The sequence below is a fragment of the Globicephala melas genome, chromosome 11 (genome assembly GCF_963455315.2).
Source record: "Globicephala melas chromosome 11, mGloMel1.2, whole genome shotgun sequence".
In the NCBI taxonomy this organism is placed as follows: Eukaryota; Metazoa; Chordata; class Mammalia; order Artiodactyla; family Delphinidae; genus Globicephala; species Globicephala melas.
Window position 1 is genome coordinate 65,724,093 of NC_083324.2, and position 16,123 is coordinate 65,740,215.

Consider the following 16,123-nt stretch of genomic DNA (forward strand, 5'->3'; position numbering starts at 1 on the left):
TGATTCAGAGGCAGCAGGGATGGGAGGAAAAGGTTAGTCCACTCTACAAGCAAGTTGAGTAGACAATATTTCTAATTTCTGCTGATGACACACTTAAAATAATCAGGAAAAATGGTATAGAAATAAACAGTGGGCATCTCCATGATCAAAACTGAATTCTCAAGAAATACCCTAAAAATGATTACACAAAATTTTAAAAATCTCAACAAATTACTTTTGTTTGACTGATATCTAGTCAGTGAATATCATTAGATAAGTCTAGACTTAACCATTTCTGGGGCCCAAATAAAACTGACACTTGCTCACTAGTAATAATCACACATTGCAACTCAGTATCAGATCAGACTAAAAGCAAACAGTTAGGAAAACCTGGGTAAGAATATGGAAGAGAAGCAGCAGAAAATGCTGGTTCTCAGAGGGTAAAATGCAGGATAGTTCTTGTTTGATTTAGAGGGAGAGCATACAATTATTGCCTATTGAATTAGGCTTTTATGGCTTTAATTAATCCACCAAAATAGTATTCATAAAGAACAGAAACAACACAGAATATTGTAAAAAGAAATGCCAGCTGCCTCAGTTTTGATTTCAAACTGCTCAAATTATCCAAACCATTAATTTTCTATGAACAACTAGGCAATTATCAACACCTATTTCTCTTATGTGTACCTAGGATCACATAAGAGAACAGGAGAATTGCTGTTCCTGGAGAAGCTTACCACAGAGGCCACTATTGAAGGCAAACACAGATTAAAAAAAGAATATGAACTTGCACTACTGAAGGGATTCAGTTTACCATCTATAAGTAGCTTTACTAAGCATTCTGCCACACTGTACAATGGGCACTAGACTCAAGGAATTTAACTGTGTTGAATCCAATATGTAGAACTTACTGTAGTGTTTCTATGAAACAGCCCAATGTTCTCATATTCTACCTTTATACAGAAAACAATTTGCAAATGATTTTTTTCTTCTGTCTTTAGGCTTTGGTCTCATTTCCCCTGCAGTAAATCCTTTGTTCAAATATAACCCAGTGTTCTACTATAAATGGAACAGCACAAAAGTTGCATATAAGTGGGAGAAATACTAGAGATTTTAAAGGCAACAAGACAAGGCATATACAAACAAAATAAAATTTTGTATTACAACATGATCTCTTTTATTAGCCCTCAAATTTACTAGCCTAATACCTATTATTTCAAACTGCTCATCATATATTAGCCATATACCCATAATAAAATGTTTCTTTACCATCAATTGTCTCATATCATTAAAACTCTGCTTATTTATCAAGGTTCTGTGACTTTTCCCCCATAACATCAAAACACTTGAAACTCCATTTCTGACAGTTCTAATTTTAGTTTACTTACTACTGTGGAAGCACCTGACAATCACTGTTTTTCTTTCTTTTTTTGTTAATTTTTAATTTTTGATACAATTTTGAAAGCTTAAAATCCATTAACAGTTATTACAAAATATTGGCTGTATTCCCCATGTTGTACGATATATCCTTGTAGCCTATCTTACACCCAATAGTTCATACCTCCCACTCCCCTCCCCAAACTGCCCCCCCTTACTGGTAACCACTGGTTTGTTCTCTATATCTGTGAGTCTGTTTTTTTTTTTTTTTGTAATTTTATTTATTTTGGGCTGCATTGGGTCTTCATTGCAGCGCGCGGGCTTTCTCTAGTTGTGGCGAGTGGGGGCTACTCTTTGTTGTGGTGCGCGGGCTTCTCATTGCGGTGGCTTCTCCTTGCTGTGGAGCATGGGCTCTAGGCACATGGGCTTCAGTAGTTGTGGCACGTGGGCTCAGTAGTTGTGGTGCACAGGCTTAGTTTCTCTGTGGCATGTGAGATCTTCTCGGACCAGGGATCGAACCTGGGTCCCCTGCATTGGCAGGTGGATTCTTAACCACTACGCCAGGGAAGTCCTCTTTTTTTGTTATATTCACTGGTTTGTGGTAGTTTTTAGATTCCACATATAAATGATATCATACAGTATTTTTCTTTCTCTGACTTATTTCATTTAGCATAATGCCTTCCAAGTCCATTCATGTTGCTGCAAATGGCAAAATTTCATACCTGTTTATGCCTGAGTAGTATTCCATTCTATGTGTATGTATATATGTACATAAACAGCATCTTCTTCATCCATCCATCTGTTGATGGACAATTAGGTTGCTTCCCTATCTTGACAATTGTAAATAATGCTGCCATGAACACTGGGGTGCATTTATCTTCTCTAATTAGTGACTTTGGGTTTTTTTCCAGATATATACCCAGGAGTAGAACTGCTGGGTCATATGGTAGCTCTATTTTTAGCTTTTTGAGAAACCTGCATACTGTTTTCCACAGTGGCTGCATCAATTTACATTCCCACAGACAGCGTATGAGGGTTCCCTTTGCTCCACATCTTCACCAACATTTGTTACTTGTATTCTTTTTTTTTTTTTTACTTGTATTCTTTTTGATGATAGCCATTCTGACAGGTGTGAGGTGATATCTCATTGTGTGTTTTTTTTTAACATCTTTATTGGAGTATAATTGCTTTACAACGGTTTGTTAGTTTCTGCTTTATAACAGTGAATCAGTTATACATATACATATGTTTCCACATCTCTTCTGTCTTGCATCTCCCTCCCTCCCACCCTCCCTATCCCACCCTTCTAGGTGGTCACAAAGCACCGAGCTGATCTCCCTGTGCTACGCGGCTGCTTCCCACGAGCTATCTATTTTACGTTGGTAGTGTATATATGTCCATGCCACTCTCTCACTTTGTCACAGCTTACCCTTCCCCCTCCCCATATCCTCAAGTCCATTCTCTAGTAGGTCTGTGTCTTTATTCCCATCTTACCCCTAGGTTCTTCATGACCTTTTTTTTTTCTTTTTTTTTTCTCTTAGATTCCATATATATGTGTTAGCATAAGGTATTTCAGAAAGTAAAAAACAAATACCGTATGCCAACACATATATAGAGAACCTCACTGTGGTTTTGATTTCCATTTCTCTGATGATTAGCTATGCTGAGCATCTTTTCATGTGCCTGTTGGCCATCTGCATTTCCTCTTTCAGGTGTCTGTTCAGTTCTGCCCATTTTCTTTTTTTTTTTTTTTTTTTTTTTTTGCGGTATGTGGGCCTCTCACTGTTGTGTCCTCTCCCATTGCGGAGCACAGGCTCCAGACGCGCAGGCTCAGTGGCCATGGCTCATGGGCCCAGCCGCTCCGCGGCATGTGGGATCTTCCCAGACCGGGGCACGAACCCGTGTCCCCTGCATCGGCAGGCGGACTCTCAACCACTGCGCCACCAAGGAAGCCCTTCTGCCCATTTTTTAATTGTGTTCTTTGATTTTTTGATGTTGAATTATATGAGTTGTTTATATAGTTTTTCTTTTTTAATTTTCTAGGGGTGATAAAACCTGAAATAAAATAGTCTTATCAAATTGTATCAACAAACTCAAGAACAAGTATCAACTCATGTCCAAAAAAGAGGGCACTAGAGAAATGCAAAAAATACAATGAGATACCACCTCACAACGGTCAGAATGGCCATCATCAAAAAAACTACAAACAATAAATGCTGGAGATGTTGTGGAGAAAAGAGAACCCTCCTACACCGCTGGTGGGAATGTAAATTGGTACAAGCATTATGGAGAACGGTATGGAGGTTCCTTAAAAAACTAAATATAGAACTACCATATGATCCAGCAATCCCACTCCTAGGCATATATCCAGAGAAAACCATAATTCGAAAAGATACATGCACCCCAATGTTCACTGCAGCACTATTTACAATAGCCAAGACATGGAAGCAACCTAAATGTCCATCGATAGAGGAATGGATAAAGAAGATGTGGTATATAAATATACAATGGAATATTACTCAGCCATAAAAAAAAATTATGCCATTTGCAGCAACAAGGATCGACCTAGAGATTATCATGCTAAGTAAAGTCAGTCAGAGAAAGGCAAACATCATATGGTTATCACCTACATGTGGTATCTAATTTAAAAAATGATACAAATGAACTTATTTACAAAAATAGAAATGGACTCACAGATCTTGAAATCAAACTTATGGTTACCAAAGGGGATACGTGGGGGGAAGTGAAAAATCAGGAGATTGGGATTAACATATACACACTATTATACATAAAATAGATAACTAACAAGCACCTACTGTATAGCATAGGGAACTCTACTCAATATTCTATAATAACTTATATGGGAAAAGAATCAGAAAAAGAATGGATATATATATATATATATATGTATAACTAATTCACTCTGCTGTACACCTGAAACTAACATAGCATTGTAAATCAACTATACTCCAATAAAAATTTTTAAAAATAAAAAACAGGGGCCTTCCTGGTGGCGCAGTGGTTGAGAGTCCGCCTGCCGATGCAGGGGACACGGGTTCGTGTCCCGGTCCGGGAGGATCATCCACATGCCGCGGAGCAGCTGGGCCCGTGAGCCATGGCCGCTGAGCCTGCGCATCCGGAGCCTGTGCTCCACAACGGGAGAGGCCACAACAGTGAGAGGCCCGCGTACCGCAAAAAAAATAAATAAATAAATAAATAAAATAAATAAAAAACAGAACAGCAACAAAAAAAGAGGGCGCTAGGGCTTCCCTGGTGGCGCAGTTGTTGAGAGTCCGCCTGCTGATGCAGGGTACACGGGTTCGTGCCCCGGTCCGGGAAGATTCCACATGCTGCGGAGCGGCTGGGCCCGTGAGCCTATGGCCGCTGAGCCTGCGCGTCCTGCGTGTCCGGAGCCTGTGCTCCGCAACGGGAGAGGAGGCCACAACAGTGAGAGGCCCGCCTACCGCAAAAATAAATAAATAAATAAAAATTTAAAAAAAAGAGGGCGCTAAAAAGATTAACAAGGAAATACTAATTCTGAAAAGTTCAAAGTATCTACTGTTTTTTTAAATGAAAAATAATGGTGATTTGATAACAAAAATTACAAAAACATTCTAATCCTCTTAAATGTCTAACATTCTCTTTTTACTGTGCTTTGATTAATTTGGTCTTCAAGAAAAGAAAAACCATGAAAGCTTTTGAAAGGTCTTTCCATCTTGAGAATCCAAAACAAAAAAAGCACTGATTTCAACCAATTTTTGGGGTGCAATCTTAGTGTAAATCAAAATATAACACTTATTAGCAAAGTAAATAAAACCATGTATCATCTTGTTCCTGGAGAATGTGATACATATCAATGATACACCACAGGGCAGAGCCAGTAGGATTAAAAACCAACTGACTGGGCTTCCCTGGTGGCACAGTGGTTAGAATCCGCCTGCCAATGCAGGGGACGCGGGTTCAAGCCCTGGTACAGGAAGATCCCACACGCCGCAGAGCAACGAAGCCCATGAGCCACAACTACTGAGCCTACGCTCTAGAGCCCGTGTGCCACAACTACTGAGCCTGCGAGCCACAACTACTGAAGCCCGCGCGCCTAGAGCCTGTGCTCTGCAACAAGAGAACCCACTGCAATAAGAAGCCCGCGCACCACAAATAAGAGTAGCCCCTGCTCGCCACGACTAGAGAAAGCCCGCACGCAGCAACGAAGACCCAACGCAGCCAAAAATAAATAAATTAATTAATTTAAAAAAAACACCCGGGCTTCCCTGGTGGCGCAGTGGTTGGGAATCCGCCTGCCGATGCAGGGGACACGGGTTCGTGCCCTGGTCCGGGAGGATCCCACATGCCGCGGAGCCGCTGGGCCCGTGAGCCATGGCCGCTGGGCCTGCGCGTCCGGAGCCTGTGCTCCGCGGCGGGAGAGGCCACAGCAGTGAGAGGCCCGCGTACCGCAAAAAAAAAAAAAAAAACCAACTGACTATTATCAAATAAGACAAGTAACTTAATGAGAACTCATAAGCATTTGCTTTGTAACTACAATTCCAGAAGCTCTGATTTCAAGAGAGTGGCTGTATTTGAAAATAACCATCTCCAACAGGTTTCACATGCCTAGAGATAGAGTGTGCAAATTTATTTTTGAATTCCCCATGATCCTAACAAAGAGCACTGTACAGGCTCTTGTTTGTCCCAGTGAACAACAGCTAGCCACCACCAGGTATAAAGTATCTTGCTATTCCGCATACAGAGCTGCATATTTAAGGTCAAGTCATATATCCCATTTAAATTATGATCTACACCCTCCTGCAGAAAGCTGTTGCAAATAAATCCTTATCCAAACGTTAGCACACTGAATCCAGCAACACAGAAAGAGAATAATGCATTATGACCAAGAGAGTTTACCCCGGGAACGGAAGGTTAGTTTAACATTCAAAAATCAGTCCAGGGCTTCCCTGCTGGCGCAGTGGTTGGGAGTCCGTCTGCTGATGCAGGGGACACTGGTTCGTGCCCCAGTCCGGGAGGATCCCGCATGCCGCGGAGCGGCTGGGCCGGTGGGCCATGGCCGCTGAGCCTGCGCGTCCGGAGCCTGTGCGCCGCAACGGGAGAGGCCGCGGCAGTGAGAGGCCCACGTACCGCAAAAAAAAAAAAAAAAAAACCCACAAAAATCAGTCCATGTAATTCACCACAGTGAGAGAATAAAGGAGAAAAAACAGTAATGATCATTTCAAAGATGCAGAAAAAGCATTTGACAAAATTCAACATCCACTCATGATAAAAACTCTCAGTCTCATAGGAACAGAAGGAAACTTCCCCAACCTATGAAGAGCATCTTTGAAAAAGCTACATTAACATCACAACAGTGAAACAGTGCTTTCCCACTTAAATCAGGAACAAAAGATGTCTACTCCCACCACTTACATTCAACATTGTACCTGAAATCCTAGCCAATGTAAAAAGGCAAGAAAAAGAAAGAAAAGTTGTACAGATTGGAAAGGAAGACACAAAACTCCCTATTTGGCTATGACATGATTGTTCACATAGAAAATCCTAAGGAATCTACAAAAAAGCTACGAGAATAAGTAAATTAGCAAGTCACAGGGTATAAGGTCAAAACACAAAATTCAGTTATAGTTCTATATGCTAGCAGCAAACAAGTGGAACATGAAATTTTAAATATCCACTTACAATAGCATCAAAAAACTCCAAAAATACTAGGAATAGACAAACAAAAGACATGAAAGACCTCCACCCTAAAACTACAAAATACTGCTGAGAAAAATTAAAGACCTAACAAAATGGAGAGATAAGCCTCAGAAGATTCAATATTAAGATGTCAACTCTCCCTCAAACTGATCTACAGATTCAATACAATTATAACCATAATTCCATCAGGCTTTTCTGTAGAAACTGACAAGCTGATTCTAAAATTTATATGGAAATTCAAAGAACCTAGAATATCCAAAGCAATCTCGAAAAAAAACAGGAACAACAAAGTTGAGGACTTACAGTTTCTGACTTCAAAACTTACCACAAAGCTACCGTAATAAAAAAATCTGATACTGGCATAGGGACAGACAAATAAATCAATGAAACAGAATAAAGAGCCCAGACACAGGTACACAATTACACAGTACTTGATTTTCAAAAGTGCCAAAGCAACCTAATGGGGAAAAGAAAATCTTTGCAACAAATAGTGCTTAAATAACTGGATATCCATAAGGAAAATAAATAAATAAATCTCAAACCCCACCTCATACCATACACTTATTAACTCAAGATGGATCATATAAATGTAAAAACTAAATCTATAAAACTTCCAGAAGAAAACATAAGAGAATATCTTCATAACTTAGGGGTAGGCAAAGGTTTCTTAGAGGTCACAGAATGCAATAACTACAAAAGAAAAAAATGCCAAATTAGATGAACAGGAAAGCACAGACTGGGAAACCTTTGCAAAACACAGCTACGACAAAGAACCAGTATCTAAGATATAAAAGGAACTCCTAAAACTCAATGGTCAAAAAATTTGAACACTTCACAAAGGAAAATACACAAATGGCCAAAAAAAGCACATAAAGAAAAATGTTCAATATCATTAATTGTCAGAGAAATGCAAATTAAAACAATGAGGGACTCCCCTGGTGGCGCAGTGGTTAAGAATCCGCCTGCTAATGCAGGGGACTCAGGTCCCACATGCCGCGGAGCAACTAAGCCCCTGCAACACAGCTGCTGAGCCTGCGCTCTGGAGTCCGCACGCCTCAACAAGAGAAGCCACCGCACTAAGAGGCCCATGCACTGCAACAAAGGGTAGCCCCCGCTCGCCGCAACTGGAGAAAGCCAGTGCCCAGCAATGAAGACCCAACACAGCCAAAAGTAAATAAATTTATTTAAAAAAAAAAAGAGCAAGCGTTTAAAAATAAAATAAAACAACAATGAAATGCCACTAAGCATCCACAAGAATAGCTAAAGTTAAAAGACTGACAACACAAATGTTAAAAAATATATATAAAGCAACTAGAACTCTCATACACTGTTGGTAATATTTTAGAAAAAGGTCTAGCAGTTTCTTATAAAACTAAACATATACCTATGTATGTTTACAAACCAGCCATTCCACTCCTAAATATTAACCTAAGAAATGAAAACAAACGTTCACAAAAAGATCTGTACACAAATGTTCAGAGAAACTTATTCAAAACAGCCCAAAACTTTAAAATGCCCAGATTTTTATCAACAAAAGAATATATAAACAAACTATGGTAGTCATAAAAGAGAATGGTACTCAGCAATATAAAGGAACAAACTATGCACACAAAAGCAACATGGATGAACCTTGAAAACATTAGGCTGAGTGCAAGATGCCTTATTCAAAAGAATCCATTATACATGTCCCATTTGTATGGAATAGACAATATTAATCTATGGTAGAAACAAAATCACAACAGTGGCGTGGGGTTGAAGGAGAATCTCCAGGGATGAACTTTCTGGGATGATGGTAATATTCTATGTCTCGATAGGGGTTTAAGTTATACAGGTGTATGTATTTGTCAAAACTCCGAAACGTACCCTTAAGGTGGTGCATTTCATTCTATACAGATTTTCCACTCTCTTAAAATATATATAGAAAACTCCATTTGTTATACAAGCAGAAATATTCAAAAGTAAAACATATAGACATCTGCAGCATACTTTGAAGTACAAGCAAAAAGTTAAGATGAATTAATGAATGGATAAAGGAATGGATAGATCGGTATGTGATAAAACAACAGATAATAGTAGAATCTATATGATGTCTAGGTATTCACTGTATAATTCTTTCAATTTTTCTGTACTTTTGAATATTTTCATAATAAAATATTGGGAAAAAAATTTTAATTATGAGTTACTACATGGATAGTGCACACTAGATCAGTAACAATAGTTGCTACTGTAATAGGGAAGAACTTTTTGTATTCTATTACAAGTTAATCACTAAAGGGATGTTGCCTATAAGCTTAAATTATACATAAATGCCCATCTCTGGGAACCCAGGTAATGAGCATTAAGCTAAAATACCTTTGTTTAGTTCACAGGAAACATCCTGACCAGGCCCACCTGTGAATGAATGACTGCAGGGAGGAAGAAATGAACACAACGCCTCCGGAGAATGATTGGAACCAGGAAATGTTTGACTTTACTCCCTTCCCTTTTTTAATACAAAAGGAGCCTCAGGCAAGATGGTTCTTTAGGGGCAAACCACCTTCTCGGTTTGCTGGCTTTCTGAATAAAGCCGCTATTTCTTGCCCTCAACAACTCATCTCTCAATTTATTGGCCTGTTGTGCAGCGAGCAGTATGAGATTGGACTCGGTAATGCTACAACCCCATTAACTATGTGATTACTGTGTGAAGCACTTTGGTGGGTACTCATATATGTTTTATCTAATCCCCACAGCAATCCTGCAAGGCAAGTAGTAGTATCCCCATTTTCCAGATGGGACAGCTGATATGCAGGAAGACTAAGCACTTGTTCCGACCTCATACAGCTACTAAATGGTAACGGCAGGATTCTAAACCCAGATCTGGCTCCATAAGGTTTGCTCTTTCCATTACATCACACTGCCTTCACAATGAACTCTAAGGTTTTGGCCCAATTAATTTTTTTATACTACCATGAAATTTTATGTTATTGACTAGTATCAGAAATAAGTGGGTTAATAGCAAGGGCTTTGGAAATCAGTGACACTGTCATTCCACTGTACTCGAATAGGCTGTAACACGGCTGCTGCTATTCTTGTCTCCTTTCAACCATATTATGAATGTGATTTATGATACTAGATATGGATGCCAAAACCATGACACAATTTTCTCAAAATTCTTTACCTCATTTCTCGTTCTTCATGTTGAGCGATAAGGTTGCTATAAAAATTCTCCAGTGTCACTTTGGTCATTGTCACCCTTTCCTTTGTGTGATTACTCATGGCCGAGCAAGGTGTTGAGCCTGTCATTGCCATGGCTGCTAGAAACAAAAAAAAAAAGAGGTATTAGTTTTGGAGTTAGAATCCACCAATTATGCACTCTCTTACCCTATTGGTAGGAATGTAAATTGACCCAAGTTTTCTGGAGGACAAACAACATATAACAAAAAACAGACAAACATAATACTTGGTGAAAATAAGTATACATTAATGTTTTTTGACCCGGAAATATCATCCCTAGGTATAAGGCCTACAGAAACTGTCACACAGGCTCTTAAGGGAACATGCACAAGGATGTGCATTACAGAGGATGTTCACTATGCCATCACCTGTGTTATGAGAAGTTGGAGGCAATTCAGTAAGCAAATCATAAATAAAATGTTGTGGATGCATACAAAGAAATACCATACGACAGTCAGAAGCCAATCTACCTGTATCTAAAAGCAACATGAATATATCTTTAAAGCATAGTGTTGCATTTTTTAAAAAGAAGAGAACAAGGTTACCATACCAGATACATATATTAAGAATATATAACATAGACAGTACAATTCTTTGCCATCCAGGAATCTACCTTGAAGAAATCAAAGACCCATAAGGATTCATACACAAGGGGATTCAATGCAGCATTGTAATGACAAAGAAAAACTAGAAGTAACTTGAATAACCAACAACAGAACTGATTAAATTATGGGAAAGTCCTACAATGAAATTAATATGCAGACAATTAAAATATGCTCAGGGATTCCCTGGTGGCGCAGTGGTTGAGAGTCCGCCTGCTGATGCAGGGGACAGGGGTTTGTGCCCCGGTCCAGGAGGATCCCACATGCCGCGGAGCAGCTCGGCCCGTGAGCCATGGCCGCTGAGCCTGCGCTCTGCAACAGGAGAGGCCACAACAGTGAGAGGCCCACGTACAGCAAAAGAAAAAAAAAAAAATGCTCAAACGTTTAATGTCAGGGAAAATATTTCCAGTCTAAGTGAAAAAGAATAGGTTAAAAAACAGAATGTATACCATTTTATGTGTTTACTGTATATGAACAGAATTATTAGAAATATATATCAAAATGTTATTAGTGGCCTAACTCTAGGCAGTGAGAATACAATAGATCATTTTATTCTCGTTTTCCACATTTTCTACATTTTCTTCAATGAGTGTGTACTATTACCATTAAGTTACCAAGAACTTTTAAATTTACAATTTCTATAGTTTAAAAAAATCTATGACTAAAATCTTCATCTATAGGTATATATGTACTGTGACATGGCTTATGGTTATTTGATAGACGTTTACCGTCTAGTTGAATTGACAAGTTAAAACAAAGACCTATGATGGAAACAATATTACAAAAGAAAAAACCTGAATCATAATTTCAGTGATGGAAGATATCTCAAAAACAAGAGACCCTAACCTCCTAGTTTTACATATTTGAAAACTGATACCAACAAGGTTTAAATAGCTTACAGAACTTTTTTCCCCACCTAAATTTAAATCTCATTTGCCCTAAATATTTTTTGCCAACCTACATTGTCACACCTCGCCAAACTGTTCACCAACCTTGACTTGCTCCAGCATTGGCAATAATGCTCAATATTTTATCCTTATCATGCCTTCCTCCTACAGGACCTGCCTCTAAGTCTATCTTTTCATCCCAATATGAAGCTGAGTAAAAATCAGGAGGGGCCAAGGGCCATTTTCAAGGACTTTTAAATTGTTTTGTAGATTAAACTTAGGCTTTTAAGGAATGTGCAAACACTTATTATTACTAAGAAAATAGACTTAACACTAAGCAATTTTATAAAAAGATACTCAGGGAAAATCACAAAGAATACTGTCATCAGAGAAAAGATTCAAAATCAAGGCTCTACTTCAAAGTCAAACATTTTGATTCATGATGAGCCAATATGATCAGTAATCACAAATTCAAGATATTGAACTCATCCTTACCTTACTATAAAATGTTACTTTTTATGGGAAAGTTTCTGCTAACACCAAAGCAAACTCAAATGTTTTTAGGCTATCAGTGGAATTTTTTTTAAAACCTCTGTTTGGTTTATGAAGCTCGGGTGTGGTTCCTTATTTGTCAGCCTGTACCCCCTCCACCCACAATGAAAACCACATGTACTTTAAGTTTGGTGAAGAAATTTTAAAAGCAGATTTAAAAACAAGTCTGAAGTGAGAGAGCCCTTAGTACTCCTCCTTCGTCAGAAAATTTCTGGAGAATGTCTCTGTTTCTTTCTTTCTCTCTCTCTCTCTATATATATATATATATTTACATTTTAACAAATGAAATTATTTCCACATAAAAATACAACTAGAGAGTGTTTAAGACAAACAGCGCCTTCCATATAATAGGCAATTAGTAAACGTAAGTTGAGCAAGTTAATGATTTTCAGGTGTCAACAAAGGTAAAGAACAAAATTACATGTACATTGACGGGTATATAAAATCTGGGGCACAAACATTTTGACCCATTTAAGTCACTACCATGACTTCCTAACCTTTGTAAAAGATCAACAGATTAAGTGCACTCAAAGAAACTCATATAGCAGGCCAACAATGTTCTAGCTGAATGGTTTCCAACCTTCATACAGTCTCTGATGTAATGGCAAAGGTTGCACTGTCCTTCCCTTTGATGATTCTTCAAACCTCCTCCCCCTCCTCTTCATCCGCTCATAAAAGGGTTAGCCTAATTCTAATAACCTTTCATCAAAAGTTACAATTTCAGGTTTCCCTGGTAGTGCAGTGGTTGAGAGTCCGCCTGCCGATGCAGGGGACACGGGTTCGTGCCCTGGCCTGGGAAGATCCCACGTGCTGCGGAGCAGCTGGGCCCGTGAGCCATGGCCGCTGAGCCTGCGTCCGGTGCCTGTGCTCTGCAACGGGAGAGACCACAACAGTGAGCGGCCCGCGTACCGCAAAAAAATAAAAAATAAAAAAAAATAAAAAGTTACAATTACTAGTGCCCTACAGCAATTTATAGGTTTAGTGGGCCAACCAAGTACTTTACAGGGCTTTGCCTAAAGCTTTTGACAATTTAAGCCTTCTTGCCCTGACCTATAGGCCACTGGAGGCCTCTGCCCTATTTGTTTCATTCTCCAACTCAGAATTAAGAAATAACAGGTACGTAAGAAATTCTTAAAAGTTAAAAAAAAATTAACAAAAGAATGTGATCCTCATAAGTCAGGGCAAACGTTAAAAGGAGATCAAATGAAAACTACTGTTATATTCAATCTAGATAGTTACGCATGATTAACTGATTGACTTTAAAATGGTACCCTGTTAACTCCATAAATACCCCCTTTTCTCACCAAAATTCTTTATTTCTTTGTGACTGACAACCCAATATTCGGACAATTCAACACTGGGGCTGAGACTATTCCTTACGAGTTACATATCTAATTCCTCCTACTGAACTAACTGTAAGCCACTGGAGAGCAAGCATCCTATCTTTTACTACTTTTAATATCCTTCCCCATATCATGCACAGTGCTATGCATAGTTAAGTACCTTATAAAAGATCTGCTAGGAAAACACTGGTCTCTTATGTCCATTACCCGGAGCTGAAAATATGTATGTATGACTGGGGTAGGGTTAGGACATGGAATGGTTTTCTATACAGAGTTGGATAGAGCTCTTCTCCTTGTCTTATGAGGAAGCTGCCATCTAACGCTTGGGTGGACAGTGGAGCCTGTTATTGTGGCGGTGGTTGTTTTGTGCTTAGGGAAACCACATCCACTGCCTGGCTAATTCTAAGTCAGAGCCAAAGGGAGCTGAAAGGGAGAGGAAGCACGGGGCTTCTTCACTCCAGCCTTCCTCTGTACACTTCAAAAAGAACAAGTTTCTCTTTGTGTCGTTTAGTCAACTGGGAGATCTGGTCTCTCTACTTGCCGTTCTGCTTGCTTTCTCTAAGTCTTTCTGTACAGACTTTGCTCCAAGTTCTAACTGGCATTCCTTCTCCACTCATCTTAAAAGAAGAGTCTTCATTAAATTTCCCTGTGGTTTAGAGGCAGCTTCTCTGAAGGCCAGTACCCTAAGACTGACCATCAGGAAGGGGGCAGACGCAAAGGTACCAACATCTCTGCCTCACACAACACCTCTCAGGTTCTTAGAAAAAAGACAAGGAGGTGAACATTCATAACGACCGACATCCCGAAGGGCACTGAGCAGACAAAGCAGGCAACACGGAAAGAAAGCCTGGCTCCCCGCCCCAACTGCACACGAAGACAGAGTGGACGGGGTGGGGAGCCTGGGACTGGGAAAACGTGCAGAGGACCGACAAGGAGCCTCTGGAAGCCAGGAGGAGGGAGACTGTCAGGAGGGGCCGAAAGGGCAGGGCTGGAAACAGGACGCCAGCGGGAAGGGGAAAACCCCGAAAAGAGTCGGGGGAAGAGGAGAGAAGGGAAAAGCCAGGGATGGACCGAAGACAACAGCAGCTAGACACTCACCAGAGCCCCAGGGGAGGCAGGGCTGAGGGCAGCCGACAGCCGCAAACGCCGGCCGGGCCAGCAGTCTCGACGTGAGTAGAAGCGAAACCTCAGCACCAGCAGCCAGCCGACCAGAGGAGGGGACGGGACGCCCGAGGGGCTCTGAGGTAGGGTCCGAGGAGCGGTTACGGGTGCGAACAACAGGAAGCGCCCCAACTGCCGGAAAAGACGGCAAGCGGAGGGGCCAAGGCGGCCCGGTCCCTCACGGCGGAGACTGTTGCCGCGGCGGCCAGGCGCCCAGACTGCGCAAGCGTTACTTCCCCGCGAAGCGGTGGCGATTTCAGGTCTGCGCGTGCGCGGCCCCGCCCCTCCTCGCCTTATTCCAGCAGGAGAGGCTGGGTTGAGCGCGGAAGTGTGAGGTGTGGAGCCTTCTCGGGGTGGGCGGAGCTGGGCTCGGGGGAGGGTCTTTTTATTTTTATTTTGAAATAATTATAAGCTCACAAAAAGTTGCAAAATTAGTACAAAGAGGTCCCTTTTACCCATCACCCACCCAGCTTCCCTCAACATCTTACGTAACTATACTACATTATCAAAACCAGGAAATTAACATTGGCGGGATACAATTGACTAGACCAATGCAATTAACTAGCTTACAAGTCTGACTCAGATTTAACCAGTTTGGCATGCACTCATTTGTGCGTGTGCGTGTGGGTGCGTGCTCGCGTTCATGTGTAGCTCCATGAAGTTTTATCACCTGTGTAATCTTGGTCCCCCACCTTCTCTTGATTTTCATCATAAATAGGTCCGCTGGAGGCCTTGGCATCCCAGTGTGTACAGAAGAACCTGCTTTTCAAGGCTACCTAGCCGCTTAGTCCATCCCACCCCTTGAGTCAAAGAGGTCCCAAGCCTTTGGTCACTCACTGGTTCCTTGAGAGTGGAGTGCAGTGCTCTTAACTGGAAAGTGTCAGGCTCCTGGAAACAAAGATGAATAAGACATGGTCCCTGCCTGCCTTCAATAGAGGCCATGTAGGCAGAGAAAGAAGCGTGTGTGCAAGTCATTCATTAGTGTGTTTTGTGATATTAGGGTACCCCCACGCTCTTGTATAACTGTGTAAGACCATAGGGCTTAGTTTTATCCTTCAAGCTTGGAGTCCCAGGCTTTGTTTCCTTAATGGTCTTAAAAACATAGGCTTTCCTTTTTCATCTTTCTAGACTTCAAAGCCTAGTTTCCTTTTGTCTTAGCACACAAAAACTACTCCGCCGGGGCTTCCCTGGTGGCTCAGTGGTTAAGAATCCGCCTGCCAAAGCAGGGGACTCGGGTTCAAGCCCTGGTCTCGGAAGATCCCACATGCCGCGGAGCAACTACGCCTGAGCGCCACAACTACTGAGCCTG

General features: G+C 40.8%; 1 protein-coding gene across 2 annotated transcripts in view; it reads right to left on the minus strand.

Moving 5' to 3' along the window:
- STK38 (serine/threonine kinase 38) overlaps positions 1–15,017 on the minus strand; it is a 42,183-nt gene extending 27,166 nt beyond the window's left edge. The window contains exons 1-2 of one of the 2 annotated variants that reach the window (XM_030870911.2): positions 14,752–15,017; positions 10,214–10,346 (exon numbers count right to left, since the gene is read on the minus strand). In XM_030870911.2, coding sequence (XP_030726771.1) covers positions 10,214–10,344 — 131 coding nt within the window. In that variant the 5' untranslated portion in view covers positions 10,345–10,346; positions 14,752–15,017. Of the gene's footprint in view, positions 1–10,213; positions 10,350–14,751 lie in introns of both variants that reach the window. The other variant, XM_030870910.2, reaches the window with a different exon arrangement.
- Between the last annotated feature and the right edge of the window lie 1,106 nt (positions 15,018–16,123).